The sequence below is a fragment of the Paramormyrops kingsleyae genome, chromosome 3 (assembly GCF_048594095.1).
Source record: "Paramormyrops kingsleyae isolate MSU_618 chromosome 3, PKINGS_0.4, whole genome shotgun sequence".
NCBI classification, from domain to species: Eukaryota; Metazoa; Chordata; class Actinopteri; order Osteoglossiformes; family Mormyridae; genus Paramormyrops; species Paramormyrops kingsleyae.
The window spans coordinates 8,462,470-8,490,336 of record NC_132799.1 but is presented as its reverse complement, the minus strand read 5'-3'; the positions used below and the strand labels follow the sequence as shown (position 1 = coordinate 8,490,336).

General features: G+C 44.9%; 1 protein-coding gene across 2 annotated transcripts; it reads right to left on the bottom strand.

The window, feature by feature from the left end:
• Positions 1-126: 126 nt before the first annotated feature.
• LOC111859502 (ras and Rab interactor 2-like) lies at positions 127-27,354 on the bottom strand. 2 transcript variants are annotated; one of them, XM_072709557.1, is made up of 12 exons: positions 27,124-27,354; positions 19,705-19,820; positions 16,277-16,365; positions 15,559-15,757; positions 15,070-15,181; positions 12,184-12,256; positions 10,513-10,604; positions 5,421-6,419; positions 2,920-3,228; positions 2,557-2,676; positions 2,298-2,461; positions 127-2,029 (listed from the first exon to the last, which is right to left on the bottom strand). In XM_072709557.1, the coding sequence occupies exons 2-12, from the start codon at positions 19,777-19,779 to the stop codon at positions 1,745-1,747; spliced, it is 2,517 nt and encodes an 838-aa protein (XP_072565658.1). In that variant the 5' UTR covers positions 19,780-19,820; positions 27,124-27,354; the 3' UTR covers positions 127-1,744. The 2 variants fall into 2 exon arrangements, with proteins under 2 accessions (XP_072565658.1, XP_072565657.1); XM_072709556.1 differs by having other exon boundaries at positions 19,705-19,817.
• Between the last annotated feature and the right edge of the window lie 513 nt (positions 27,355-27,867).

Sequence of the window (27,867 nt, the reverse complement as noted above, 5' to 3'; positions counted from 1 at the left end):
CAGGATATGGGTAACACCACAACTGAATGACCTCTCTGAAATGATACTTCTGACAAGCAGAATGTGGTCTTCTGTATTTAGCTACTGCTTGGCAAATGAAATGAAGACGAAAGGACAGACATCATCAACAGTATAACTGCTGTTTATTTTGGGCAAGTTAAAAATGACAGATGCATAACAGCACAACTAACAATAAGATTTAAACAGAATATTACATATTGGTCTGTGAAAATTCCTGCACAGATCAACAACAGTTTTTTAATTTCCATATCAAAATCATTTTTACATTGTATGTATACAATACAGACAAACAGCTGCTACAGGCAAACACTGTTCGATAATCAAGTTGCACTATAATTAGTGTTCTAAATACTATATATCATACAAAAGTGCTGCCAACATGATCATCTTCACTATAAAGTAATCTAAGGCAAAAAGAGGGATACCCTGTTTCAACTGGAAAATACTAATAGCCTGGTGATAAATACTGTGAATTTAGTTTCTAAGACTATGGAGTGTTTTACTTCCTTATTAGAGTATTTACGAGTATAATGGATCACAGCACCACATAGTCTTAAATAAATACTCTAAAAATGGACTTCCCTAAATGAGTACATCGACTTAAAGGAGCTGTTGTCAGGCTAGCGGCCGCTCAGTTGTCTCAAATGGAGATTTAATCAGGGATCGGTCATCAAGATTTATCCTGAGCCAGAGAACCGAACGGGTCACAATCGGGAATCGGCTGCATGCAGCCAGATGCACCGGCTCACCTCAACACGGTGCCGGACAAACGCTTAGTGCCTAACCTGCATTTAAAGCTGAGTGCAGCCCTTTAAAAAAACCAGCCCAGTTTAGAAAAAAGCACTAGTCTGTAGTTTCTGTGTCAGAGTATTTGAAGCCAGCGGCACTTGGTTGAGTTAGATTTCGTGGTCGCCAAAATGGCCAAGCAGAGGCTCAGCTCGTTGCGGTGCTTCAGCTAGGGGCTTCAGGCCCAAGCGTGAAGCTGAATGTTCAGCTCTGCTCTCCGCTTCTCGCCAGTGCCATAAGCAGAAAAAAAAAACACATTCTAGTAACAAATACTTTTACCTAGAATGCATCTATGAGTCAGTTTACCAGCAACTGTAACAAAAAAAAATCAAAATGTTTACTGAACAAAAAATATATTTTCTACATAATTTATTATATTTATATATAAAATTTGTATTTTATAAAAAGTAAAAAAGGGGACACTTCATTTGTCGGAATGTCTATTAATACAGGGAAGCTGAAGTATCGTATAGCTATGCGACGCACAAATGTGCAGTCGGCACAGATACTTCTTGATGATACTTCTTCTGAGAGCTGACCTTATAACATCTGACATCTCAAATAGTCCATGACAAGTGAAATCTTGCTTGTCAATACTTTTGTTGTCATATGTACATAGTGGCCCACCATCCCCATAGGGCGAGCACCAGCAGTCAAGGTGTCAAGCAGCCCAAGACGACCCTGACCCGGTTAGGAGCATCAGTGACAGGGGGTCATGGGGGGGGGGGGGAGGGGCAAAGTCCCTTTCATGCCCATGCACATGCTCAGCATCCCGAGAAGAAAGGAGGAGTACTACGGAGCAGACTATAGCCCTTGAAAGATTCTTCCCAGAATCCTTTGCGGGCACCATAATTCATTCAATCTCCCAATTCAGTGGTGAGACGAGTCCGTTGCAGGACAGCCGACTGCTGCCATGAGTGGTAGAGCGCTGGCAGGCTCAGCGAGGCGGACTGCCGAGCTCAGACACCTGGCGGTAGACGAAGCTGAAGGTCAGGCGCTGGCTGTGGATGTCGGCCTTGATACTCTGCGGGAAGCTGTCAGGGCTCAGCTGCTGCCAGCCTTCCCCAATCACCAGGAAGAGGCCGTGGCTCTCTGGGCCCGTGATCTGGAACTTCTCCGCACACAGCTGGCACACGTCGCCAGTGGTGGAATAGGGGGCCACCGGAAGCGTCTTGGTCGTGTAGATGCCATTGGCATCCAGGTACGCCACCCGCAGGTAATTCTGTGAGCAAGCACACACAGAAGAGTCAGATACTACGATTCGATTTTGTGAGGTTGGGAATCTGTAACATTTAATTTAACACTTCAGTAGAACGTTACTTTAGTCAGGACTAAAGTTATTGATAAAAGGTATTCTTTGGTTGCTGGTTAATCCCTTATTTTGAAATCTGAAACTGCAGAAAAAGGAAAACTGCTGAAGTGCGACAGAACGTGGAAAATGAAACCCTGAAGTTCTGCTTTGGAGAGAAGCTGACCAAGTGTGCGGTTACCTGTAGGTCCTCGATGGCGGGCGTGCTGCGCTGGGCCGTCAGCCGACGGTGCCACTGCCGCAGCGTGTTGCGGGTCTCCGAGATGAGCTCCTGTGTCTCCTGCTCCTTCTGCAGGTTCTTGATCAGAGACATGGCTCCATAGGTGCTGGTCAGGTAGTACCCACCTGGGGAAGAGAGCACCACCCGCATGTCACTTGTCTGCCTTGGGTGGAAGGTGAGGAGGGTGGGGGGGACCAGGATGGGAAGGGGGGGGGGTTACCTTCTCCATTCAACTGAAAGGGATCCAGCAGTTCCATCATGTACTGGATCTCTATGTCCAAATCTGGCATGTTACACTGTGCCAGGGTAAAGGTCAGCATGGGCAGGAAGTCATCAGCTCCTACAATAGAACAGAAATACAGACATGGGATTCAAACCCACAACCTTCCGCACATGGGCACAGATCCCAAAATTCACCAAGCTACGCATTGCACCAGAATGTGTCTGCGTGAGCCTCTCCAGCTCTGCCCATTGGATTGTAAGCATGTATTTAGCAGTGAGTGTGCAGCCCAGCGCTTGTGCATTAAGCTCTTTGTGTCCGTGCGAGTGCACGTGGCCCCATAAGTGTGCACGCGTGACGTACCTGAGCTTTTCTCCATGGTGCTATAGATGAGGCTGCACACCTGCAGTAGCACATCCACCTTCTTCTCAGGGGAATACATCTTACGCATGGCCTGGAACTTCTGCCGTATCTTCTCGATGGTGCCGGGGTCGAGGGTGCAGCCGTTCTCCACACCGAGCTCCTGGGGGGACTTTTTCTTGGCCAGGGCCATGTTCTCCTCCAGCCGCTGCCACTCGCCATTCTTCTTCTGGAAGTCCTGCAGGGCGCTCACCAGCATGCTCTTCAGAGGCTTCAGAACGCACTTCTGGATGGCCTTCTCCAGCACCTGGTCTGGTGTGGGAGAGCAAGAGCGATTAGCAAGTGCCTGTGAGTGAGGCAGCCCAACCCCCCCGTTCATCAAGGTTAGGAAACATGCTGACCATCGTCTTCTGGCCCTGTATATAAATTCCCTGAAAAAGATGCCAATGCAGCATAAACTACAGCCGCCTGAACAGAAACCAAGACCAAGATGAGTCAGGCCGTGGTGACAGCAGTTCTGGAAAGCTCCCGCCTCTCGGGCTTCCATGCACTTCTTGGGTGAGGTCTTATGACTTCCAGATGCCAGCGGGGCAAGGCGCTGAATGGGATTCTGAACGCTGAATAAGCATGAGTCTGGTTTTGAAGGAGGCTCTGTCGTCTGACACCAAGTATCGTCACAGGACTATGAACCGGCCTAAACCTTGCCTAAAAACACCCTCTGGAAAGAAGGAAAAAACAAAAAAAGCGAGCACTTCCCTAAAGTCACAGTTACTGTCATTAACAAACAAATTCGATGGCAGCACTTACCAAAGCTAACCGCAGACGTGATAAATATGTTTATCATTTGCTTACTCAAGGACACAAAGGACTTGCTTGCCACTATCTGCTCTTTCTCAAACTTCCTGGAAGAAACCTGACTGGTCAGACCAGTCCCACAGCTTACCGACTTTCCCATTTCAGCAAAAACTCCATGACGTCAGTGTCTAATGCCAACCGCTTACTGACATCCTCTCCCCATGTCTCCCAGAGAATCTCAGCCTGCCTATTTCCAGTAACCAGCATAACCGCCACTCGCTGTAGCCATCCACCTGCCTGCTAATCGCTGGACGATCCGCAGGATCGGGAAAATGGCTGAATTTTAGAGAGAGTCCTGCCACTTTCCCGGCAGACCTGGCCCAACCGTATCCATCTGCAGCAGTCTGGATGGCCGCGCTGGCTCAACCACCCAACCACAGGTACCTCTTCTGCTTCTCCAAAGTTCTGCCTGACACGGCCTCCTCGTTTAACGGGAAGCAGGTCTGCGGCCGGTGGGTAGCCGGCTCACGGCATTCTATGGACGAAGACGTCAACCAAACCGCACGTTCACTTCCCTAAATGGCCTGGACACAAGGGAAGCCGTGTGTGTGCACGACACTGACTCACGTATGTGTTTTGGAAAAATCGGGAGGGGGGGCACACAGCTCTGTGCCAGGCTTTTAAAAAAAATCAAGAGATACTGGGGGAGGTGAGACCTCAATGTTGACATACCGAAAAAAAGACTTCACAGGTACAGCCACAACTCCAGCCACCCACACCTTTCCCTCTAGGTTGTGGTGGGTTGACTCAACCTACAACACACACACACACAAACACACACACACACACACACACACACACACACACACATGCACACACCTAAACAAACCATTGCGCCCGCCCTATGGGAGATTCTTATCCAGTTACCTTAATCCCCCCCCCAAATCTAGCAAGTCCGTAGTCTGAGCCAAACAGTCAGCATCTGCCTGAATGTACCATTTGCCACATTACAAGGGGGGACTTGTTGGTCAGCTCCTAGGGAATAGCCACCGATGGATGTTCCGAATACAGAAATATTTTGCTTAACAGTATCGCTAACAGATGTGTACCCGGTTCTAATCAGCTGCAGCCTTGTGTACTATTACCCGGTTCCGGTATCTCAGGAATGGCACATATGAAAGTGTTTGTGAATGTTCCAGTACCATACGAATCACACGCAGTGCCCGGGAAGCAAACGACCCATGTGCATCTCATTCCCAGGTGGTGCTCTGCTGTTTAGGCACACAGTGGCTCGGTAACGTGACACCGTGATCACCCCACCTTACAGCTGCAATCTGCTTCAGCGTTAACCCCCTGACCACCGTGGAGAAGCTCCGGTTCTCAGCTTTGCATGGGCAGGTAATAGAGTCGCAATTCAGTTAGAATGGCGTTATGTAAATTTCCCTTCTCTTATCCTTTCCACAGAACCCACAAGTTCTAAATCACCAAAATGATGTTTATTGATATCTGGTGCAAGTCTTGGGATCATAATTAGCCGCGATGTTCAACGCTGCCACGTCCGTTCATTTGGTAACGTTAAGTGTTACCTTAGTTAAATTCTATGTGTTTATTATTTGGTTATTGCCAGCTATAGTATGACAGACCAAGTTTGACAAAATACTGACAACTTCCCACCTCACTCTCTAATATGAGATGTTAGGATGTCTTACCGATTTGGTGCTCGGGGATGAAAGAGTGAATTGGTGGATTCAGCTCTGAGCTCTGGAACAGGTAGTTCTTAGTCTGGGTCAGGAACTGGCGCAGAGTCTGTAGCAGGTCCTGGCCAGACTCGTGGCAGCTGTGGTTCTTCCTGATGTAGTTGATGAAGTCCTGCACCAGGCAGCTAAAGTAGGAGGTCTTGTCGTGCACAAGGCGCTGCACCTGCCTGCTGGCCCGACGTTCGGGAATCACCAGCGTATCCATCATCCTGTGGATCGGTCTCCTCAGCGCCTGCGACAGCCTCGCTGAGCTCACGCTTGACCTCTTCCTGACCCTGCCGGCGGGGCGAGTGCTGACCTCCTGGTCACTCTCCGTGCTGACGTTGCAGTCTTCATCTTCAAACTCCACCACCTCTCCCTCATCTTCCTCCTCCTCTTCTTCCACGCTGCTGTCAGTCATTCCTCGACCCAGGCGGCGGCAGGTGCCCAAATCCAGAGGAGGAGAGTCCGAAGAGGAGGTGGAGGTGCTCATGTAGCTCATCCGGTTGTCCGAGTCTACCCTCTCCCTCGAAGCTGTCGCCACCTCATCATACTGTCCGCATGTGAGGGCAGAGATGTCCTCCTCTAGCTGAGTGGAGTAGCCTGAAATCTGGCTGAGATAACGAAACATTATCTTCTCCATCTCAGTCTGGCCACCCAGCGCCGTGGTTCCCGGCAGCTGTGACTCCGGGTTGATCCAATATGCCATCTCCGGCATTCTCCTTTTCCCCTGAGCCGATTCTGGGCAGCGCGAAGACGAGCTTAGAGGTGCTGTTTTCGGGGATGGGGGTCTGACTGGGTCCTTCTGGGGCTGAGACTCCTGATAGAATAAGGGGTTGATAAAACAAAGAGCCACGCTGGACTGGGAGGGCAAGTGGATCCACGTGGCTGCAGGGCAGCCTTCCTCAGCTGTTTGTCCCGTCTGGTCCAAGCCAGCTCCCTTGATCCTACAGAGAGCAGAATCCCAGAATTCTGCCCAGGAAAGCAAGAAGAAGCAAGTCAGACAGTGTAATGGCAGACAATGGATCTGTGTCAGTCAAACTTGAACACAACACACTCCTAAGACAGACAGCATGCCGACAGCTAATATTCCCACTGCATAAAAGCACCAGAACTTATAACACTAAAATCTGAAGGCACAGAATACAAAACACGTTAATTACTGATACTCACATTGCTGTTGCTCAACTAAAAGTAGGCAACTGAAGCACAGGGGAAGGAAAAAAAAACAGATAAATCTCTCACAGAAGTGAAGTGAGGAGCTGAAGTTAAGTCCTGTGTTGCAGAAGTCTGACTAGCAAACAAGGTCACACACATAATATGAGCTGAGTGGGCGGCTGCAGAGTTGACTGACTCCGCCCCCATCCCTCCCCGAAGCTCCTCCCCCACTTCAAAAGACTACCTCCCAATTTTGTGCGGCATTGCCGCACTGGGAGTTTCCCCTCTCTTCTCAAAACTCCCCTTGAACTAAAAAAAACCTAGACTGTCTCGACTCGCAGAGTCCGCCGCTGCCGTATTTCTACCGGCCTCTCAGTTTACTCCCAGAAGCCGAGCGACAATAGACTCTTAGTACAAAACAAATCACCCTTTGTCATTGTCATTCAGTGGCCATTTATGCTGAGTGCTGTTTTGTATAATTGTATTCACACCTTTTTAGGTTTATCGGAGTAGGACTGTATGAGAGAAGTTATGTCAGTAGAAGGTGTCCAAAGCTCCATCTTCCTGTGTCAGGGGGATGTATATCCAACTAAGCTGAACAGACCTAGATGGAACCTGACGGAAACTGGAAACCAGGTTTTCCATGATGAGAAACCAGACACCTGGCATCTCGTGTTCAAAGTGGGGCTGGCGATAGATCAGTAGTGCCAACTTGAGAGTTACACCAGGCTTACATGGTGGTTGTTTGCCCACCAGGGGGGCCTCGACGAGGCTGCACAATTTACTTGAAAAGTGTAGAAAAAAGTGTGACATTGCTATTGACATATTTTCAAGATAAAGGACGACAATACCATTTATATCAATATACATTTATGTGTTAAAATTAGGGCTTTATTAAAGAAACTAATAGTATTCCTCCCTCCACAAGATCTTTCGTGGTAACATTACACATAACCGCAGAATAAACAGATAAAATTCGTTAGCGGCGTCTCCTGGGAAAACAGGAGAAAGGGGAGTAATTGTTACTTGGTTCATTTCATTTTAATACATTGTTAAAAAATATCATAATTTGCAATATTTGATTTATTTTATTGAAGCCTAATAACTTAAAATTATCTTTTCAGCTGTTAAGGGCACATTTAATGGTTGTCACAATTAATGGTTTCTGACATTTGCCAAATAGGTTTTACATTTTTTTGTTCATAAACATTCACCTTCCGTTTTGAGAGTGATATCATAAACAGGAAAAATTCAGTGTTGGTGGACATGGTGGAGTGAAACCTTGTTTGAGTCATTCTCAGAAAAATTGCATAGCTTGGCAGTCTGTTGTGCACTAACCTGTGTATCTCTGAATGACAATAAAGTAACTATTCTATTCTATTCTATTCTATTCTAATCAAATTAAAATATGTTTAAAAATTAGCAATGACAATAAAGTAACTATTCTATTCTATTCTATTCTAATCAAATTAAAATATGTTTAAAAATTAGCAATTGTTGTCAACATTGCAGAACACATTTCTGGGGGGGGGGGGGGCAAACGTGTTTATCCGGACAGAGGGGGACATCTAAAGTAGCCTACTGCTCTTGTTGAAAGACCTGAGCTTCCTCAGAAAATAAAGCCTGCTCTGGTCTTTTTCATACACTGCAGTGGGATTGTCCAGCCAGGCCAGTCTGTTCTTTGAACAGACTCCCAAGTACCTGTGTGACCTCACTGTGTTACCCTTCCTGCACTCAGGCCCCCCCTGGCAAGCCAGAAATCAACTGCCTGTTTCCTGTGCTCCCCCTCATCTCCACGGGGGAGGCATCCCTCACAGAAGGAGTCATCGGAGAATATCTACAGGTGGCAGGAATCTGATTTTGTGCCTGATGATGTTATGTAGGCATTCAAAAATCACAGGGTGTGGAAAAAGCAAAATTTCCACATACTGGTTTGCTTTGGATGAAGGAATTGATTGTATCCACCGTGGCGGTAAAGCATGAAGATAAAGCCATTGAAATGTCAAGGCCTCGATTCCCGTTATGGCCTCACCGACCCGCCTAACCAGTTTGATTTCTTCAGCTAACTAAACAAATAACGTAAAAAGAAAACATAGAAGAGAGCGAGCATGAATCTTCAGAGCTACTTGAGACATGAGTGATAATCGGGTGCAAACATCCGGAGATGGTCAGCGCCTGAATGCTGACCATGCCTGACACATCTGCATTTCTCTAAACCACGCTGACCATCAGAGAGAGACTAGTATTAAAGAAAAGCATTAAATAATCACTGAACAGCATGAAAGTCACCCTGAATCAAGGCCGTTTCGCAACATTTTAGACAAGTGCTGTTTTGACTTGACTCCCCACGCACTTTAAGGGGTAAAAATGCAGTTGAGAAAGGTTTCGGCACTTCGTAGGCAGAGCAGGTGGCTGGCGGTTTGTGCAAAGTGCGGATTTTACCCGCCTCCCAGGCGAGCCAAGATAAACAAAGATTGCGCAAAAAATACTCGAGGCCTGTGTCCTCAGCCATTCCACGTCAAGGTGTAATTAACACAGCGTCAAGACTGCGTTCGCATACCTTCACCAATCGCGTAATTTGAAATTAAGTGGGTATTTCTCCGACAGGTCATAGGGGAAAACACAGTGCAGCTGTTTCAGCAGTACAGGAAACAAAAGAGGGGGGTTGGTCCCGGATGTCCAGTCTCATTTGCCGGCCTAACGTGACGTGATGCCCGTTTTGTTGTCTTGCGTGTTTGTTCCTGTGCTGATGTCACAATGGCTCTTTTGTTTTTGTTCCTCTCATCTACCTGCCACATGGATTTGCTTGCCATGAAAGTTTATATACACGTACCTGTACAGTAACCCTGGCATTCAGGGCTTGGGTTAATCGCTAGTTGCCCGTGAACAATTAAATGAGAAATGTGGTGAGTGTATTGGCACAAAACGGCTGCCATTACATCCTCCAGGTGGGGGCTACACAGTGGCGGTGGTTGAAGCGGCTCCCCATTGGCTCGGTAAAAGCGCTTTGGGTGACTTGAAAGGCGCTATATAAATGTAATGTTCATTCATTCATTCAAGAGTATGAAAACCTGAACATGACGCATGAGCCAAAAACAATACTGAAATTGATTTGGATCACATAAATATCATGACATTCACAAAAATTAGTGACAATATTTAATAATAATAATTAGTAATTTCATACTATATGCCCATCTTTGCTCCCAGTGCGTACAGTAGCGACTTTGTACATACAGGGGCATAAATTAGATGGTTAGTATATTATAGGCCTATAAGAAGGTCTAGATAAGAAATGACAAAACAATCTGACACGCAGATGTAGAGTACAGTGCTGATTGTTTAGAAATTAGCAATAAATAGACTTTATAAACTTCAGGCTAGCAGGCTGTTATGGGTGCAGGTTAGAGGGGCCCAAGAATTTAGCAAATTGTCACATTGGAGGAGATCTTCCACCCCTAATCCACACGAATGTCTTGGGGTCCCTGTTTATGTCTATGAGTATTCGCTGACAAAATCACTGCCAGTGTGTATTTCAAGGCAAAACAGGCATGAAAACTGGCGCTTAACAGCACGACTCATACAAACATTATCATCTATTTTATGTGCCACTTACACACTTAGGGTGTCCAGCTCAGCCCCTCTCAGTGTTTTACATTAATATGTGACCTTTTGTTCTAACTGGTTAAGTTAGTACCCAGAAGGCTTTGTTGGGGGTGACTGGAGGGGAGTTCTGGGTAATGGAGGGGATGGTTTGTAACGGCATACAAGAGAATGAAAAGGTTTGTTGCGAGACCAGCTACAGTGGTAGCTATTCAGATATAACACTCAGAACTCAGTAACAATGCCCAGTGCCTTCAACGCCGCGCCACCTGCTGGTAAAAACAGGAGACAGGCCAGCTCTCACCTGCCCCAAGCTGGGCTATGTCCTGCAGGTTTGCCCTGGTCCTGGCAGACGCGATGGCCTCCGGGAGTTCCAGGGTGAAGGGCAAGACATCCCTAGGGGGCGACAGAGCGGAGATTAGCGGCAAAGTGCATGAACACGCCTCCCTCCCTCCTCCCCCACCAGCAGGGGGAGCAGTGTGGTGTGACTCACACTGCACTGTTATTAAATGCATTACCCTGCATGTCGCCGCACATTTTCCTTCCCCCTCCATCCAGGGGGTGGCGGGGGGGGGCAGTTAGAATTCTTCTGATTAGCCACCCAGACATTGGCTGCCGCACGTTCCTCAACAGCAACTGAAAACGATTCTTATTCTTTTTTTTTACCTTTCTGTGACACAATTTAAAGTTCCGACCGAATGAACTGGATTTACACGACATGCTCGGGAAACGCATTAGGCTTGTTGCGTCCTACCGAGCGCGTGAATTACGTATCTCATGCGTGTCTATCAGGAAACTTTATGGTGAATGCCCTAAAGTGATATAAACAAACTATGCATGACATACTGCATGTTGCATCACAAAAGAATCAAACTAATTGGTAAAAGTAAATGCGTGCAAACTATATGTGAAATCAGTAAATGCTAATTGCAAAACATTGTCTGTGCAATGACTACACAGTCAGAACCTCTAACCGTCCCCCCCCCTCCGAAGCATTAATTCTGAAAACTATCATAATGAGCTATAAAAGGTTTTCTTTTTCTTTTCTTTCTTTTTTTTACAGTGGGGACCATGGGATTTTTGTGTCCTGGGGGGCCCATCTGGGCCGCATAGCTTTGTTTATAGTGAAGCGGAGATGTTTGTGCCAGGCATCCAGATCCTGGGGGCTTAACGAGGGCCACCTGAGTGGGATTGGGACCTTGGCTTTTCCACAGCTGGCCCGGCATGTTGCTGCATAATTATGGAAAAATTTCCTGATGTCTGAAAGCCAAGCAAATTTCTGAACGGTGATGATGAAGTTTGGAAAGTAAATATCTATTCGAATAAACAAAACAATAACACATCCATCCGTCTACCAACTATTTATTGCATAAAGTAATAATACATTTTAAGCCTAACTGCCAACCTACGTTGGTCCCATAAAGAAGGAATTGAAGAGCAAATTTAGAATAAATGTTTTGTGTGTAATATTTTTAGGCAAATTAAATCCTACAGCAAATATTTGTACAACTACTGCACTTCAATCTATATCCTGTAAAACTGTGGCATTCACATTTTTTTAACAGCCCCCCCCCCACCACCCACCTCCGTCGCAGGCATATAATGTGTTGACATTGTTTTTTATATTTCTAAAGGTCACAAATTCAAAATAGGTCTGCTACCACCTCAACCCACTCCCTAGTTCTCTATTTTTTTCCCCTGCAGCTATGACCCCCCCATAATAACTTTTTATAGTTATAGTTCTACACGACTTTATATCCATCCATCCATCCTCTAGACACTTCTTCTTAGAAGGGTCACAGAGCGACTTAGTGACTTCATAACATTTTAGGAAGAAGCCTTCAGTGACAGGAAGTGTCATGTGATCCCTCTGATGAGCAAAGGCTTTGCCACCTTAAACCAAGAGTAGATGGTGCATCAGGTGTACATGGAAGGGGGGGGGGGGGTGGCATTGGTGTTTGCAGGAGTCTCTTACCTGCTGATACAGTAGAAGGCCACCATGCGGAAAAGGTCAGGGAACCCGATCCCAGAGCCCTCCAGGCAAAAGGCTGAAGGAAGATGGAGACACGGGGGTGGGGGGGGGGGGGGGTTGGAGATTAGCAAACCAAGTGCTTGGAAAGTCTACAGAAGGGTTTACCAACCTGGAACTCAGGGACCCCCAGACAGTGCATGTTTAAAACGAGATGTGAGGGAGCAAAAACGTGGACCGTCTGGGGGACCCCGAGGACCGGGCTGGACCGTCTGGGGGACCCCGAGGACCGGGCTGGACCGTCTGGGGGACCCCGAGGACCGGGCTGGACCGTCTGGGGGACCCCGAGGACCAGGCTGGACCATCTGGGGGACCCCGAGGACCGGGCTGGACCGTTGGACAATCTGGGGGACCCCGAGGACCGGGCTGGACCATCTGGGGGACCCCGAGGACCGGGCTGGACCATCTGGGGGACCCCGAGGACCGGGCTGGACCGTCTGGGGGACCTCGAGGACCGGGCTGGACCGTCTGGGGGACCCCGAGGACCGGGTTGGGAAACACTGGTCTAGAGTAACAGTTCATACAAAATCCAGATTTCCAAGATGTATTTTTTATTCAGCACGTACAAGGTATGCAGTCAGACTGTAACTTGCATTGAAATGAAGCGTGGTCAACTCCGCAATAATAAAAAAATAGCAATATCAGTAAAAGAATATAAAGGAAAAAAAACAAACAAAAATATTTAATAATTAAGGAACAGAAAAAAAGGGGAAAAAGAAAGAAAAAATAAAGGGGAAAACTGAGGGAGAAAAAGATGTGCATCATAGGAGATGTGCAGCATAGCTCTATAAAGTGGATGGTAGAAGGTGCAAATGTTTAATTATAGCTATTATGAAGGTATTTACAGCTTGAGGGTAGAAGCTCCTTCTGAACCTCTCACTGAGAGACTGCAGAAGCACTTTCCAGACCTCAGCTGGGTGAAGATGTGTATCATAGCAGTCACAGTAACCTCTACTATATAGGCTAAAATCATATAATCAAAAACACAGTATAGACTTAAAGCAGGGACAATGGGGGTGTTTCCAGTCAGGCTTCCCACAGTTCCATGCGATCAGAGGCTGGCCATCATCGGACTCCGGAATTCATGCCTGTGTATTCGCAATGACATCTGGAACCCATCACTCATGTCTTTGCTGATGCAGTCAAGTTTGAATGAGACATAAAGTCAAATAAGAAAGTTTGTACGCAGCTGTGTGCCTGTCCGCACTGTGCATACCACAGGCATTTAAACGTGTTATTACTTGGCTAACGCTACATGTTTTTTTTTCCCCTTTTTTTCCTAATGTCTGCAACATAAACATATAAAAAACCTAAAAAATGCACGATTCTGGGCAAAATGTAAATCCCTTAAAACTGAGACTAAGGTTTTCTCTCACGATTCCTAAGCAATATATTTTTCTCTTTATTATTATTTTAAATTAAATATTGTCTTTATGAAGATAGATAGCACAATATGCAGAGATGCACGACATTGGCCTGCCAGTTACCAATATTGCTGGCCGATATTTAAACTTCATCAGTATTCAAAGTTTGCAGCGCCAGACCTAAAGACATAACTACCAAAATAACGATGAAGATTGCATTTGATGATCAGTCATATTCCGTCTCGAAGTACCGACGCATGAAATGTTTATGATTCTTGAATCTTTATTAAATCCGGCCCCTGAGATCAAGGTTTTGTTTTCCGCAAAATAAAAAATGATATAATGTAATTCTGCTAAACTGTGCCAGCAAGCTTGGCTAATTTCAGTGCCGGCAATCATCCCCCCCCCCCCCCCCCCCCTGCTCGGCAAGTGGCCCAGAGATTACTGGTATTGGTAATTATTTCCACATCGGTGCGCCACTAACAATATGATCGTTAAATGGGACATTGGAATGGGACAGTCACATACAATTCTCAGAACAGAAAGGACACACCCCTTTTTTAAAAAAAAAACAACTCATACCTACCTCAATACAAACATAAACCCTGTCTGATCTTTATTATAACACCTGTTTCTCTACCCCCTGATCCTGTCACCTGGAGTGACGCAGTCCTGTCACAACAGGCTGGTCTGTGTTTTAATTCCCACAATTGCACTGAAAACCTGATACTTTGATCTTGTGGGGCCACTTTTTTCGGTCCCCACAAGGGGAAATTCAATTTCATAAAAATCAGTGACTGCAATCAAAAAACCAAAAATGTTTGTATTTTGTCTTGTATTTTGTTTGATTACTTGTGCTTAAGGTTAGGGCTGAGTAGGGATAAGGTTGTCATACACTCTCAGAAAAAAGGGTAAAAATTTGTACCTTTGCTTGTCACTGGAGCTGTACCCTCAAGGGTCTGCCAATTGTACCCTTAATTGTAGGTAATTGTACCTTTTAAGGTACAAAAATGGACTCTGAGGAACATTTCTGTACCATTGACAGTACATTAATGCTGTTTGTACCTTTAGGATGTTCCTCAGAGTCCATTGCTGTAAATTAAAAGGTACAATTGCAAGGGTACAGACCCAGTGACAAGCAAAGGTACAAATTCTTACCCTTTTTTCTGAGAGTCTAATTGGGATTAGGGTTATGCCCATGGAAATGAATGAACAGTCCCCACAAAGATATGAATACAAATGTGTGTGTGTGTGTGTGTGTGAGAGAGTGTGTTTAGGGGGGGAGGGGATTCTGGATTTAGTGCCAGGCCCCTTGTTTTTATTCACCTTTGTTGACTGTCAAGACGAATTCACTTCAAAAATGGGAAGAGCTCAGCTAAGACTTAGCGACAAACAGCCCCGTGATGACGGCACGTGTCCACATGGCTGGCCAAGCTGCAAGGCCAGTGGAATAAATAAATAAACTCACTGTACTGGGTCTCCTTCACGGGGAAGTCCCGGACGACGGCATCCGAAAAGCTGTCCATGCGCAGGGAGATCACCTTCCTCTTCAGCTTCGCCGATTTCCTCACCAGGAAAACCTGACCAGCCGACGAGAACACAGATTAATTGCTTCCAGTCATGCCCACCTCACGCTCACTTCAGCTCAGGGCTTAAAGCGCACGCAAGTCGGGCCGACTGACTGGGAGTCAGTGCTAGAAAGTCTCGAGGAAGTACAAGCAGTTATGGGAATGCGAATTAAATGAAGGCACAGCGGGATCAGGAACTATCGTGACATTCTGCTCCTGTGATAGACAAACCTTTGGCAAGCTGGCATGGTCGCTATGGAAACAAAATGCAGTCTTGCCAGAGTGCAGCATTCCACCGCTGACCTCTGCGGCAGACCCAGAGGAGGAAATAATATGTACTTTGCACATAATATGTAACTGCAGTCACAGACCACGTGTGCTGCGCTCACCCCAGGAGGCTGCGACTGCAGGATGCGGACGGCCTCCTCGTCACCGAGGCCCAGAAGCAGCCACACTGAGTGCGTCTGCTTCAGCCTATCCAAGACGCTCATGTGTCTCCGCAGGGAGTCGTAGCCAGAATCCCTGGGCGTGGTCGGGTCTGCAAAGGTGGGGGACTGCATGTACACACCAGTCATCTGTCCCTCCAGCCTGCAGACATACACAAGTGGGGTTTGCACAGCTGCAGACTAGGCTGTGGGCTAAGCTAACACACACACACACACACAGATACAGAGCAACAAAACCGCAGATGAGTATATGTTCATGTATAATTAAAAAATCTACACAGACGAGAACAGAGAAAACATTTAATTGGCAAAGTAGTGTAATCTGTCTCCCTCTGCTGGACAGGCTGTACAATACACCATGGAGAAGAACTGACCATGGAAAAAACGGGGGTGCCAACTCTCACGCATCCTACGTCACACTCAGGCTTTCAGCCTCTCACGCTCACGTAAATCTGTATTATTCCATTATAAACCGAAAATTAGCTACATCAAAAGCGTTGGGGTAGTTTGCAAAGCCTACAGACGTTTTCCAAGGCAATAAAAACTGTACATGTAAATGCGTGCGTATGTGTGTGCAGATTTGTCTCGAATTGAAAATATCACTCCAGCCAGTTGACCGAAGTTGGCAATCCTGGAAAACAGCCTCCGAATTTCGACTCACCACTGCAGGACCCCTTCGGAGGGCTCTCTGTCCGCCAGTGCCATCTCGCTGTTCAGCTCTCCGATTTCCGAGGCGAAGGTGTGAATCAGCTGTTGGATCGGAGACCAGAAATCAAACCAATGTGAACGCCATGAAAATAAATAAGGTTATACAGGTAATACAGGTTGCCATACTTTGACAGAGCAAACACTCCAGCTCATAATATGGACGATTTATGGACACACAATGCAGAGAAACCAATTCACTAAAGACACACATTTTTGGACGAAGAGTACCTGGTGGAAATCTAATTGCACATTGTCATAGAGCCAGGAAGCAAACCCACAGCAATGGACAGGAAAATATGGCAAATGAAAATCATTAACAATAATAAAAACAACAATGAACACAAATCACTTAAGGGGACTTTTCGAAACATCCCAACTTTTCACAGACAAAAATATATTTTATATGGGACACATATTTAAGAATTCCAAAAATGACCACAAATCTCCATTACGTTACGCATTCAACGAACAACTCGAGATAGATCATATTAGAAAATAACGGGAAAGAAAACGCGCAACTTCTCAGTTCCTGTGTACATTCCTCTTAAAGCCCACAAGATGGCGCCATCACGTTATCACTCCATCCAGCCCGTAAGACTTAAGAAATGCATGAGGGGGGGGGGGGGGGCAGTTGCTGGTATTCTAAATTTCAGCTGCAAATAGCTGGTTAAAATCTATAAATGTCAATGTGGACAAACAGATCGAGCAAAGATCAGCTCTTTTCCGCCCTTGAGGCAGCAGAGGCTTCTATCCCCTTATCCAAGACAACCAACAGCTCAACACAAACCTCAGCAAGAGGAATAATGGACGTCTTCACACTGGACCACTAAAGCTGGGCGATATGGCTTAAAATCACAATACACCATGCTATACTTTCAAATTTGGACCTCAATAATATATATCACTATATAACTTTTCTTTTCTCAATCATGGCTCCTCTGGTAACTCCTCCGCTGCTGTCTCTCCGTCAGCAGAAGTTCATGGTCCACCCCTGGGCCAGGATCAGAGTACTTGTTTAGGTACTAAGCAATGGCTTCCTTCCTGTCTTTCCTCAGTTCTGCATCATCTTGGTCTTGACCTTCTATCAGAATACTTCCATTTAAAAAAATGCATCCCAGGTTCAAGGCAGAACATACTGACACATTTCTCCCTGGATAATGAGTCAGCGCTTTATCAGTTGCTCAATCATTTTCAGTCCGGAGTCCCGTGCGGCAGGTTTGACAATGATAAGCTGGTGGGAATCAAGCTCAGCTCAGCTCAGCAGTGGCCAATTCCCGCTTCCCCATCCACACACAAGAAAAGATACTTACCTCTACCGTAAATAACCAAATAGCATGTTCTATACAAGGACCTAAACCTGCACGACAGAAGCCACTTAACTCTAATTTTGTGAACAATTACCCGCATAATTCATTTCATAGCGAATGTTTGTATTTGAATCTTCATAGAAGTTCTTTGCACATAAGCTAATACATCACAGATTTAATACAGACAGATCCAAAATGCTTGGAATGTAATTAAATTAAACTCAAATTCACTTAGATCCTAGACTGTACTGTGCTAATTTGAACAGCTGAATAAGACAAAGCAATACCAGAAATTGTATGTCATGATTAAGCATAATTAAAGTTTAACCAGTGCCAAGGTGAAACCCTTGAGTGAAACACTCAAGTATTTCCCTTCCGTTCAGGTTCTGAAAGATCTCCTCCACGTTGAGGAGAGTCCCCTGCTAGACCAGGCCCATAAATCCCTGAATTGAAGGTCTAAGACAGGAGAACCACCGGCCTCGTCGCCAGATTGCACTTCTTACATGTATCATGGAAGCCCAGCCTTCTCTATAACGATGGAGTCTACATCCCTCACACCAAAGAAAAGAGCTGCCTTTGGTATCATCAAAGGACGGCTGCCGTCCATCGGAGATGTTAAGTCTGTGCTACTCTACCCTCCAACACTGAGGATCACCCTGTCCGATGGGGCTTCTCGCAGGTTTGAGGCCCTAGCTTGGCCTTTTGTTATTGAGTACTGTAAAGTCACTATCAACACTGGCGTTACAGGGTGAGTGAAGCAGTGCTCGTTATTTGATACCCCAAATCTAGTCTCTACTGGTATAAAAAGTATTGCCAAGGATATACTGTAGCATATTTCTACCAGTAGACAATCTATACCGGTTATACCAGTAAGTCCTAAGTGCCGGGGGCGGTTCTCATGAGGCACATGGAACAGTACAGGAGATCAAACACACTCTCTCCTCTCACATAACCTTCGGCAAGATTGAAGCGAACAAGTTGAAGCCCAAGCCTTCGCTTCAATGACACCGAATTTGACGTCCCAAAGGTTCTCATTAACACCGAGTAATCAAACGACACCTCTGTGTTCAGGATTAAGAGCTAGAGTTGAGAAAATTTGAGTGGCAAAGACTGGGTGAAGATGGGAGGAGGTGGAGACGGGCTGGCAAGCAGCGTTTCTCGATGATGATGACAATTGTTTATACACGCTCCTACTGAGATCATGGAAATGAACACGGTCTGTGTGAGGATATAAAGAGACATACAGGCAAACAGAGATGCAGACAAGCAAATAAGAAAAGCAGGTAAAAACAGGCAGACAAGGAAACAGATATGGGGCACATATTACTATATATACATTTCATATTTCACATATTTAGCAGATGCTTTTGTCCTATGCGAGTTACTAGTGAGGCAAATAGCACATTGCAAACGTACATGTTGTCAAGGAGTCAATTAGGCACAACGGCAGCTAGGCTAAGCTTCCAATGAATGCTCAGAGAGGCATACAGACAGCCAGATAAATGGTGAAACAATCAGGCAGACAGACAGGGTAATACACAAGCAGACAGTCAGACAAATGGTGAAACAATCAGGCAGACAGACAGGGTAATAATCAGGCAGACAGTCAGACAAATGGTGAAACAATCAGGCAGACAGACAGGGTAATAAACAAGCAGACAGTCAGACAAATGGTGAAACAATCAGGCAGACAGACAGGGTAATAATCAGGCAGACAGTCGGCCAAATGGTGAAACAATCAGGCAGACAGACAGGGTAATACACAAGCAGACAGTCAGACAAATGGTGAAACAATCAGGCAGACAGACAGGGTAATAATCAGGCAGACAGTCAGACAAATGGTGAAACAATCAGGCAGACAGACAGGGTAATAATCAGGCAGAGTCAGACAAATGGTGAAACAATCAGGCAGACAGACAGGGTAATAATCAGGCAGACAGTCAGACAAATGGTGAAACAATCAGGCAGACAGACAGGGTAATAATCAGGCAGACAGTCAGACAAATGGTGAAACAATCAGGCAGACAGACAGGGTAATAAACAAGCAGACAGATGGATGAGCAGACGCTCCCACCTTGAAGAAGCTTCCTCTTCTGTCCATTATGTTGGACTCTCCAGGACAGCTCTGCTCCTCGTTTTCCATTTGCATTTCTGCCTGGTTACAGGTGAACCCCTTTTGTGACAGTGCTGCTGGAGAAATGCATATAAACATCAAAATGCAGCCTCTACCAGTATAATCAGTACAGCCAAATGCATATCGCAGAACATATTTCCACTACTATACTATCTACACTTGTTATCCTATTTAGCCCACGCCGTGGTGGGTGGCTCCCGGGCCACAGCATGGCTGTTCAAGTCGGTACAGGAGAGACGACACAGATGCTCCTTGTGTGCAGTCCCAGCACCTAGCAATCTCCCCATAACATCCATAATGTGAGCCAGCACAACACGACACACTTTCCATCTGCCACACTGAAGTCACGGCTGTTATGCATATAGAAATATCCATCCATCTTCCAAGCACTTCTCCAGTCACAGGCCACAAAGTACTGGACTCAGGGCAGCGGGCATGTTGGATGAGATGCTACTGTATTGAAGGCTACACACACACACACACGCGCGCGCGCGCACTCTCATGTAAAGATTAGATATCTTTGCAGAGACTCTCATTTATTTGAATGGGCAAAACCCTAATCCGGATTATGATAACCCTAACCCAGGGGCCTCCAACTCCAGGCCTGGAGAGCTACTATCCAGTAGGTTTTCTATCCCACTTGGCTTCTGATGAGCCACACCTGCTCCTGGTATTTACCTGAGAACAGGTGTGGCTCATCAGAAGCCGGGAATCATAGAAAACCTACTGGACGGTAGCTTTCCAGGACCGGAGTTGGAGACCCCTACCCTAACCCTATCCAGCCCTAACCTAAACCATAGCTAACCAAACAAAATACAAGATTTCTGCCTATTTTAGTTCTTTGGTTCTTTGATTGCAATCACAGACTTTAATAAAACTTTTCAGAAAACTGTCCCCATAAAGTAAAAAGTATCAGGTTTTTATTACATTATGGGGACATTTGGTCTCCACAATGTAAAATATACAAACGCACACATGCACGCGCGCACACACACACACAGGCTAATTACACTTTAAGAGACATCAATTTATTTTAATCACACCAAAATGGAACATGTCGGCACATGAGGAGAATATGCAAATTTCATAATCACAGAGCTGGTGAGCGGGAATCAAACTGGCACATATGTATGTCATGCATAATTAAACATCTACACAGACGAGATCAGAGATCAACTGGATGTGTGCAGTTACAGCGATAATCACTGCACCAGCCAACAAAAATAAACAAGTTTAGCTGGGGAAGAAATACAAAACGTCGCGGTTTCTTATGTCACAGGGAGTCCCTGGCTGATATACTGCCCAGAAATTGAGTGATTGCCCCCTTCCTGGCTAGAACACGCAGAACAAACACGGCAACACGATGGCGCTCAGTTAGTGTGCCAGGCTGCACGGGAACTGTGACAATTCACGAGCACAGCTGGTCATTATTCTAATGCTGTCACCAAACACAGCTTGCACCAAATGCCTGATTGCAACAACCTCAGGAATACAGGGTGAAGAAAGGCCATGCTAACTGCAAAGAAGCTAATCCCACTGGCTTTAATCCCCTAGATGCTAACCGCACAAAGCAACGCTAACGCAAGCTACCCACGAACACACTCCCCGAGCCTAGACATCTGGACGCGGCACAAATGAATACATCGTTTCTCCACAGATTTGCGCTGGAATCCTAAGGAGGATAAAATTTATGCCTTGTCCTCTGTCAATCAGTGCATTCAGCTGGAAAAACAACACGCACATTTAAAAACAGGGAATCTACTATGTGTTTCTGCTGTCTAATCCAATTTAAACCGCACAATACTTGCAGGGGGCCAATCCAACTACTGCATGCAAACTACATATGAGGAAATGAAACAGCAGCAACTTATTATAAGAAAGATATTTATGTTGTGTCCACAGGGTGTATGTTTCTTGATGGCAGTTTTAAGACAGAATTTTTAACTGCAACAGTCAAAGTCAAAGCCAGACTCCGATGATCAGATACAGTACATTCAGTCCCCGATCGACAAACCTGATTGCATACTGATACAATCGATCTTCTGTTGCTGTCAACCTAAGAATATTTGTCTCTGTGGCATAAACAAACTTGAAGACTTGCTGTAAACACACAGCAAGCAAGTCATGGTCTCCAGTGGTTCATAAGCTTCAATCTGCAGAGCCTTCATTGGGCCGAATGGACAATGCAGTGTATTCAGCAAAATGGAGGAACAGCCGACGGCCATATCATATGATTTCCAAGACAGCCATGTGAACATGGATCCAGCGCTGAACACTGGACTAAAACTAAATGCAGAAATTCACTTAATGACAGGAACCTCACCAATCAGATGCGGATTTCAGAGCTTGGGCTACCCGAGTGCGAGTGAGTTGAATGCAATTCAACCGAGCTGTTATCAGGAGGAAAGAGACTGAGACTGGAAGGGAATCCCTGACGATCTAATGTTGCTAAATCGCACACCCCTGTGATCAGCCAAATTTACTGTGGGGGACCCTATAATACAGGGCCGATTTTTTATCTCAATCCAGTCCTGGGGGGTGCTGACTGACTTTGGGCCCCATGAGAGCAAATTATATTCAGCTCCCAATGAAGACCAATATAGTTATGAATGTAAATATAAATTTGTCATCTCTGTCATTCAAGGGCCCTATTAATTGTCCTAACAACTATGCTAATGTTTAAATTTAATGTGCTAATACTAAACAATTTCAGGGACTGCCATTAAATTATTAATAGATTAAAGATTTCTTTTGTTTGCTTTTGCTGTGCTAATCAAGGGTGCTAATAACAGACCTGGATGTAGTCTTCAAGGCCTGCTTGCTGGTCCTGCAAAATATAGAGCTGTGAAGAAGGATGAGATGCCAGAAGAAAAATGTCTCCCCCCTCATCACCATGGCAACCACAGAAGCATGGCGGTCCCTGTAGTTCCTGATGAGATAGCTCACTGCAGCATTAGACGCAGCATCAGGTCCCTGTTACGTCAGCGTTCCTCTCCGGCTTTGGGGATGCACGTCTCACACAGAGAATGCCCTTCCCTTTAGCTGCAGTGGGATTCGCATGTATATTATGGCTCTGCAGTTCTGTTAAATTGTTGAGAGAAAAATACCCCAGAGAAGGTACATTCTCACCCTGGCGTAGCTCGTGCGTGACCATTGTGCCCCAAGCTAAATGAGCCCAGTCGTTTACTCTCACAATTAGATAGTCAGCCTCTCTGGTGATATGTTAGCAGAAAGCAGAAAACAACTGAGGTTCTGTTTTGTGTATATTGTATGTTCTTTCAGCGTTTAACAACCCTACTGTGTACTGTAGATGCCGTGCAGCATTGAAGTTACAGCTGAGCAGTACTAGAGCACTAATGGGTGTTGTCATAGTGCCAGAACTCCACAGACAATGGTTTCATCAACAATCAGCCCAATCAGTTCTGGTTCAGTATTTCTTAACATACTAATTTCTGTTATTGGATTCAAATAATAGTCATGTTCAACATTCAGCTCAATAGTCCTATACAGCTATTATACTATGCTGGGTTCTAATTGGCTTTTATTTTCCCAGTAATAGAGATTCCACATGAAGTGTAGACAGGAAAGCCTACCCACATTAATGCATCAGCATTGCAAGCTGTTGCTTGTTGTAAATCAGCGTCACATAGAAAAATCAGAGATCAACCCGATTTCAGACAAGGGAACACAGACGCAGGAACTGGCAAACTAACGTCAGCCACAGCTCACAGGAACCTCACACCAGCCCATTACAATGAGCTTGTCTCAGAGCATTCATATAGTCAACTGATAACTAAGCAGATAGAGACAGCCCCAGTCTCAGAAATGTTGAGTTTAGTTGAGTTGAGTTTCCTTTAAGAGGCATCCAGTTTATAAACTGATGCATAGTGTGTTAAAAACTGCTTCCTCAGGGGAAGAGTAATGGCATGCGTTTGCTGAGGCTGACCCCTGAGCTTCTGATCCCTGGTGTGTTGAATGGAAATGTACTTAGTAAAGTCTCAAGGCACGGGCACGTCTATCTGAGGATAAGTAAAGTCTGAAGGCACGGGCACACCTATCTGAGGATACCCTGTCACCCAGTATCTTACATCAGTGGAGGTGATTTTTGGGGCCAGAAACTCTCCTTTGCTTTTAAGAAACAAGGAAAAATCCAAGAAATAATTTTTGCATGGGCTAGTACGGCTGGGCCGGAGACAGATTTAACCTGGTAATAAAAATACACAGATTTGGGTTAATTTTTCACCCTGTTTAAATAATTGAGCAATGAGTCTGTCTTTCCATTGTTGCCTTGATCTAGCTGCTTTTTCACACCTGTGATGGTCTTTGCCAAAATGTTGCATGCTTGCTTTATGGGATGAAGACCACTTTGCATATGTTACCTGATCAAAGCCACATTTGATCCAATTCAGCTAATTCAATGACAAGAGCTACCTCAACATGTTTAGTCGTGCTTTTGGATTAGTCACAATTAGTCACAGAACTTGTCAAAGCGATGTAACCGTGGGAGCCATCGCACAGTCATGGCAAAGCTTCATGGATTTAGCTCTGCAACATTGCAGACCTTGGTTGGTTTTTGGGCTCAGACACTTTTGGGTGTTTCTCAATACCAAAGAACATACCGGTGATCATGGCAAGACTGGTCTTGCTAAATTGCCTCCCAAGAACAAACTTGTGGTGCAGTGAATCATGGGATTGGTCTTGTTTGGCAAGGATGCAGCCAATGTGATATTTGCAGCCAATGTGATTTTTGGGGAAAGAACGACAACCAGCGGTTTTTACCGTCCTCTGTACTTCTGCTCTTGAGTACTGGAACTGGTCTTCAGTGATGGAAGATGTTGTCAAATGGGTACATGAGAACACAAGTATGGTCAAGTAGACATATTGAGGAGCACCCTTTCATATGGTTACTGACATCACACACTGAGAGACAATTTTGTTTTTCGACTCCAGGAGGAAACTGTATGTACCCAAAGAAGAGTGTGGTAATAGTGTTCAAAACACAAATAAACAAATCTGACATGCACAAACACCTAAATGATATTAATCTTGCCAGGCAACGTTTAGTTCAGTCCTCAAAGACAAGCCTTTGTATTCTTGTTAAATGAGGAATGAAAAACTGTTGTAGTTCATAGCTAAAAATACTTGCTTATCAGATCTCACCAGCCTGTCATCAGCTTTCTAATTTTGGCCACTAAAGAGGTTAACTAACCACACTACAACTTCGTGAAATACCACAGCAGAAACAGCTGCTTTTCTACAGCACCTTTGGTGTGGAACCTTGGAAACTACTGGCTGAAGAAAGGAGCAGAAACACTCAACATCTCCCATCTGGCGCTTGAAGCGCTGCCACCAGCAGGTTGGAGAACCGGAAGGCCAAGTGAGCTGCTAAAGGAAGTAGCTTGAGAACAGGAATGCTGGATATAGATCTTCTCTGAGGAACAAGACCCAAACACTTCATGACCTTAAGTTGCTCTGCTTTTTATGACTGGGTAGATTGTGGGTTCTTGCATCTTTGATGGTCTTTGCTCTTAGCGTCAATGAGATGGCTCCTTGACTCCCTACATGCATCAGGGGGGTCTGCTCTACTGCTTTGCGCCCCTCCAGTCAGAAATGGACTGGCCCGTGATCAACGGGCCAAAGCTGGAAGTGGGACGAGACCATTGGGGGCAACTGCCTATTCAGTAGTGCTAAGTTCAGCAATCCACAGGCGAAGGGACCTTCCAAGACTCCAAGATTACAAAAAAACATTTCACTAATTCAGAAACCTGTTGCAAAAAGCTGAAAAGTGAATAGAACAGAGAATTTATAAAGTTAATGTCTTACTGCTTGGTGTAAAAACACAAAACCATAACCATGCAGGAAATGTTTTATAAATAAGAGCCAGGTGGGAGATTCCAGACCAACCCAGAAGATCCCCATGCAGCAAGATGACCGCATCCCAGTGAACCTGTACTATGTCACAATCATGTTCTCACTGCGGACCGCAGTATCACCGACCAAAAGCCATTCGCTCAAAAAGTGTCAGACACCAAGTGACCTCATTGAATGCAGAACGAGGAAGACATGATTCCCGAAAACCCTTCAGAGTTTCTGTTATTGCCTCTGCCAGCTTGTTCAACTGGTAGGTCTAGGGCAGAAATAGATTTCCAGTCCTCGCTCCTAACATACCACTGTCAGAGGCTGATACCTCCATACCAGGAAACGTACAATGATAAAAACAGGCAAAACACTGTAACTTTCCATCACTAAAATAAAGCTTAAGGGATTTTCAGATGATCATTTTCGCATTTTTAGATTCGCTTGGTTATCTTGTTATTAATGTATGTGTTTCTTTGTCAGTATCATGTTTACAGGCCATGTCTGTCAAAGGCAAATGACTGAAGATATATCTGACATACATAATTATTATGTGTGGTGGATTAAGCCACTTATTAAAATTTTGTTTTGTATAGTTGAATTGTAGTCAGCTGATTACGTGATGTCCAGTAACAGTTGGTAGATTCCACATGACATAATTAGAATAATGAACCTGATTACTGACCTTTCCGGAAATACTGCTCCTATCCTCATATAACCCCAGAAAGGTTTAATTTCATGTAAAACTAGGCCCCTAATTATAACCTAGATTATTAAGGATACTCTACACTTGGCACATGACTGGTATCTATGATTCTCCATTGTCACGGCAAAAAACTCAAAATTAACGTCTAATTTACTTCAAAATATTTTGACAATTATTGTGATATACAACGACTATATTTCCAATACTACTCATAATAACGCGATGTAAATTATGCAAATACTATGAAATATATTATTCGCTGTTCACTATTAATAATAATAATGATGATAATAATAATATCAGGCATCTTATTTTAAAAAATGGATAATAAAAGGAACTAAGCCTCTATTACTAGTACGACCAACTCACTGCGGCCGCCTAGCGGTTTAAAATAATTCACGACATTAAATGTTAGATACCAATTACTACATGTTAAAATGCTCGCCGAAAATTTACAACTGCTGAAATGTTTTCTTTCTTGACGCAAATATGACATTTATAAACGAAAGGATAGCATGAAATATCATACACACTAAAATGCCAAACCAAAAACAAAATATACAAATAGTACGTGAAAGTTAAGGCGCTGTCAAAGCGTGCTGGTTAACAGGTCCATTTACTAAGCATCATTGAAAGCAGCAATCCAAAATCAGCAAACGTTTAGTAAAACTAGTTCATTGCGCCTAGACATTTTTAAAAAGATCCAAAATAATGTCACTTTGCGAAGACCACAGTATCTTGTGGTTTGTCTGGCAAGGAAAAGTGTAACGAGTACGACGAGAGCAATGGGAACCGACCTGGCTTTCAGCGTAGATCCTCCGCAGTTTTCCGTGCTTAAATGCTACAATGATGCGTACATGAGCAATTAAGACTTTTTAAAGTGTAATGCTGTAAAATGTATCCTTCAGCGGCCGCCGATGTCCCCGGGCAGTGGCCACAACAAACCGCAGGGAATAAGAAGTAAATCTCGCATTGACACTCAGGTCACGTGTCAGCTACTGGAATTCCTCGGAGTGAATACGAGCTGCGTTGGATGTGCGATTTCCTCTCTCACGACGTGTCGTTGTGTAATACGTTCTCTGTCTTTTTCCAGTGTTACCGGTACAGGTATGAATACCCTATATTGACAAGTCTGTCCTAATCTTATTTTTCATATAAAAAATAAAATCACGTAGTGTAGCCTTCAATATTATTTGGCTTAATAATACAGTTCGATCGTTTTAGTATTGCTGGGTGATCCAAATGCGACTTTTCATATTGAGGACGCTGTTTACAACATATAATTATATAATTGTGTCTGAAATGTGCGATCTTGTGTGTGTGTGGAGTTTGCATAATCTCCCCATGTAGTCTAGGTTCTGTAGTTACTCTGGCTTCATTCTGCCTTACAAAGACAGGCAGTTACACTGACTGTAACTTGTCCATAGTGCATAATGAGATGTGTGTGATCATGTGCCCAGCGATAGACTGGCATCTGATACAGGGTGCTCCCAGCCCTCTGCTCCGTGCTGCCTGGTATAGGCTCCAGGCCCTCACAACCT

Coding starts and splice junctions, on each gene's coding strand:
- LOC111859502 (XM_072709557.1), bottom strand. CDS start 19,779: ATGCAAATGGAAAACGAGGAGCAGAGCTGTCCTGGAGAGTCCAACATA. Junction 12,257..15,069: donor CGTGAAGGAGACCCAGTACA/GTGAGTTTATTT, acceptor ATCTTCCTTCAG/CCTTTTGCCTGGAGGGCTCT. Junction 2,030..2,297: donor CCGCCATCGAGGACCTACAG/GTAACCGCACAC, acceptor GCTTGCTCACAG/AATTACCTGCGGGTGGCGTA.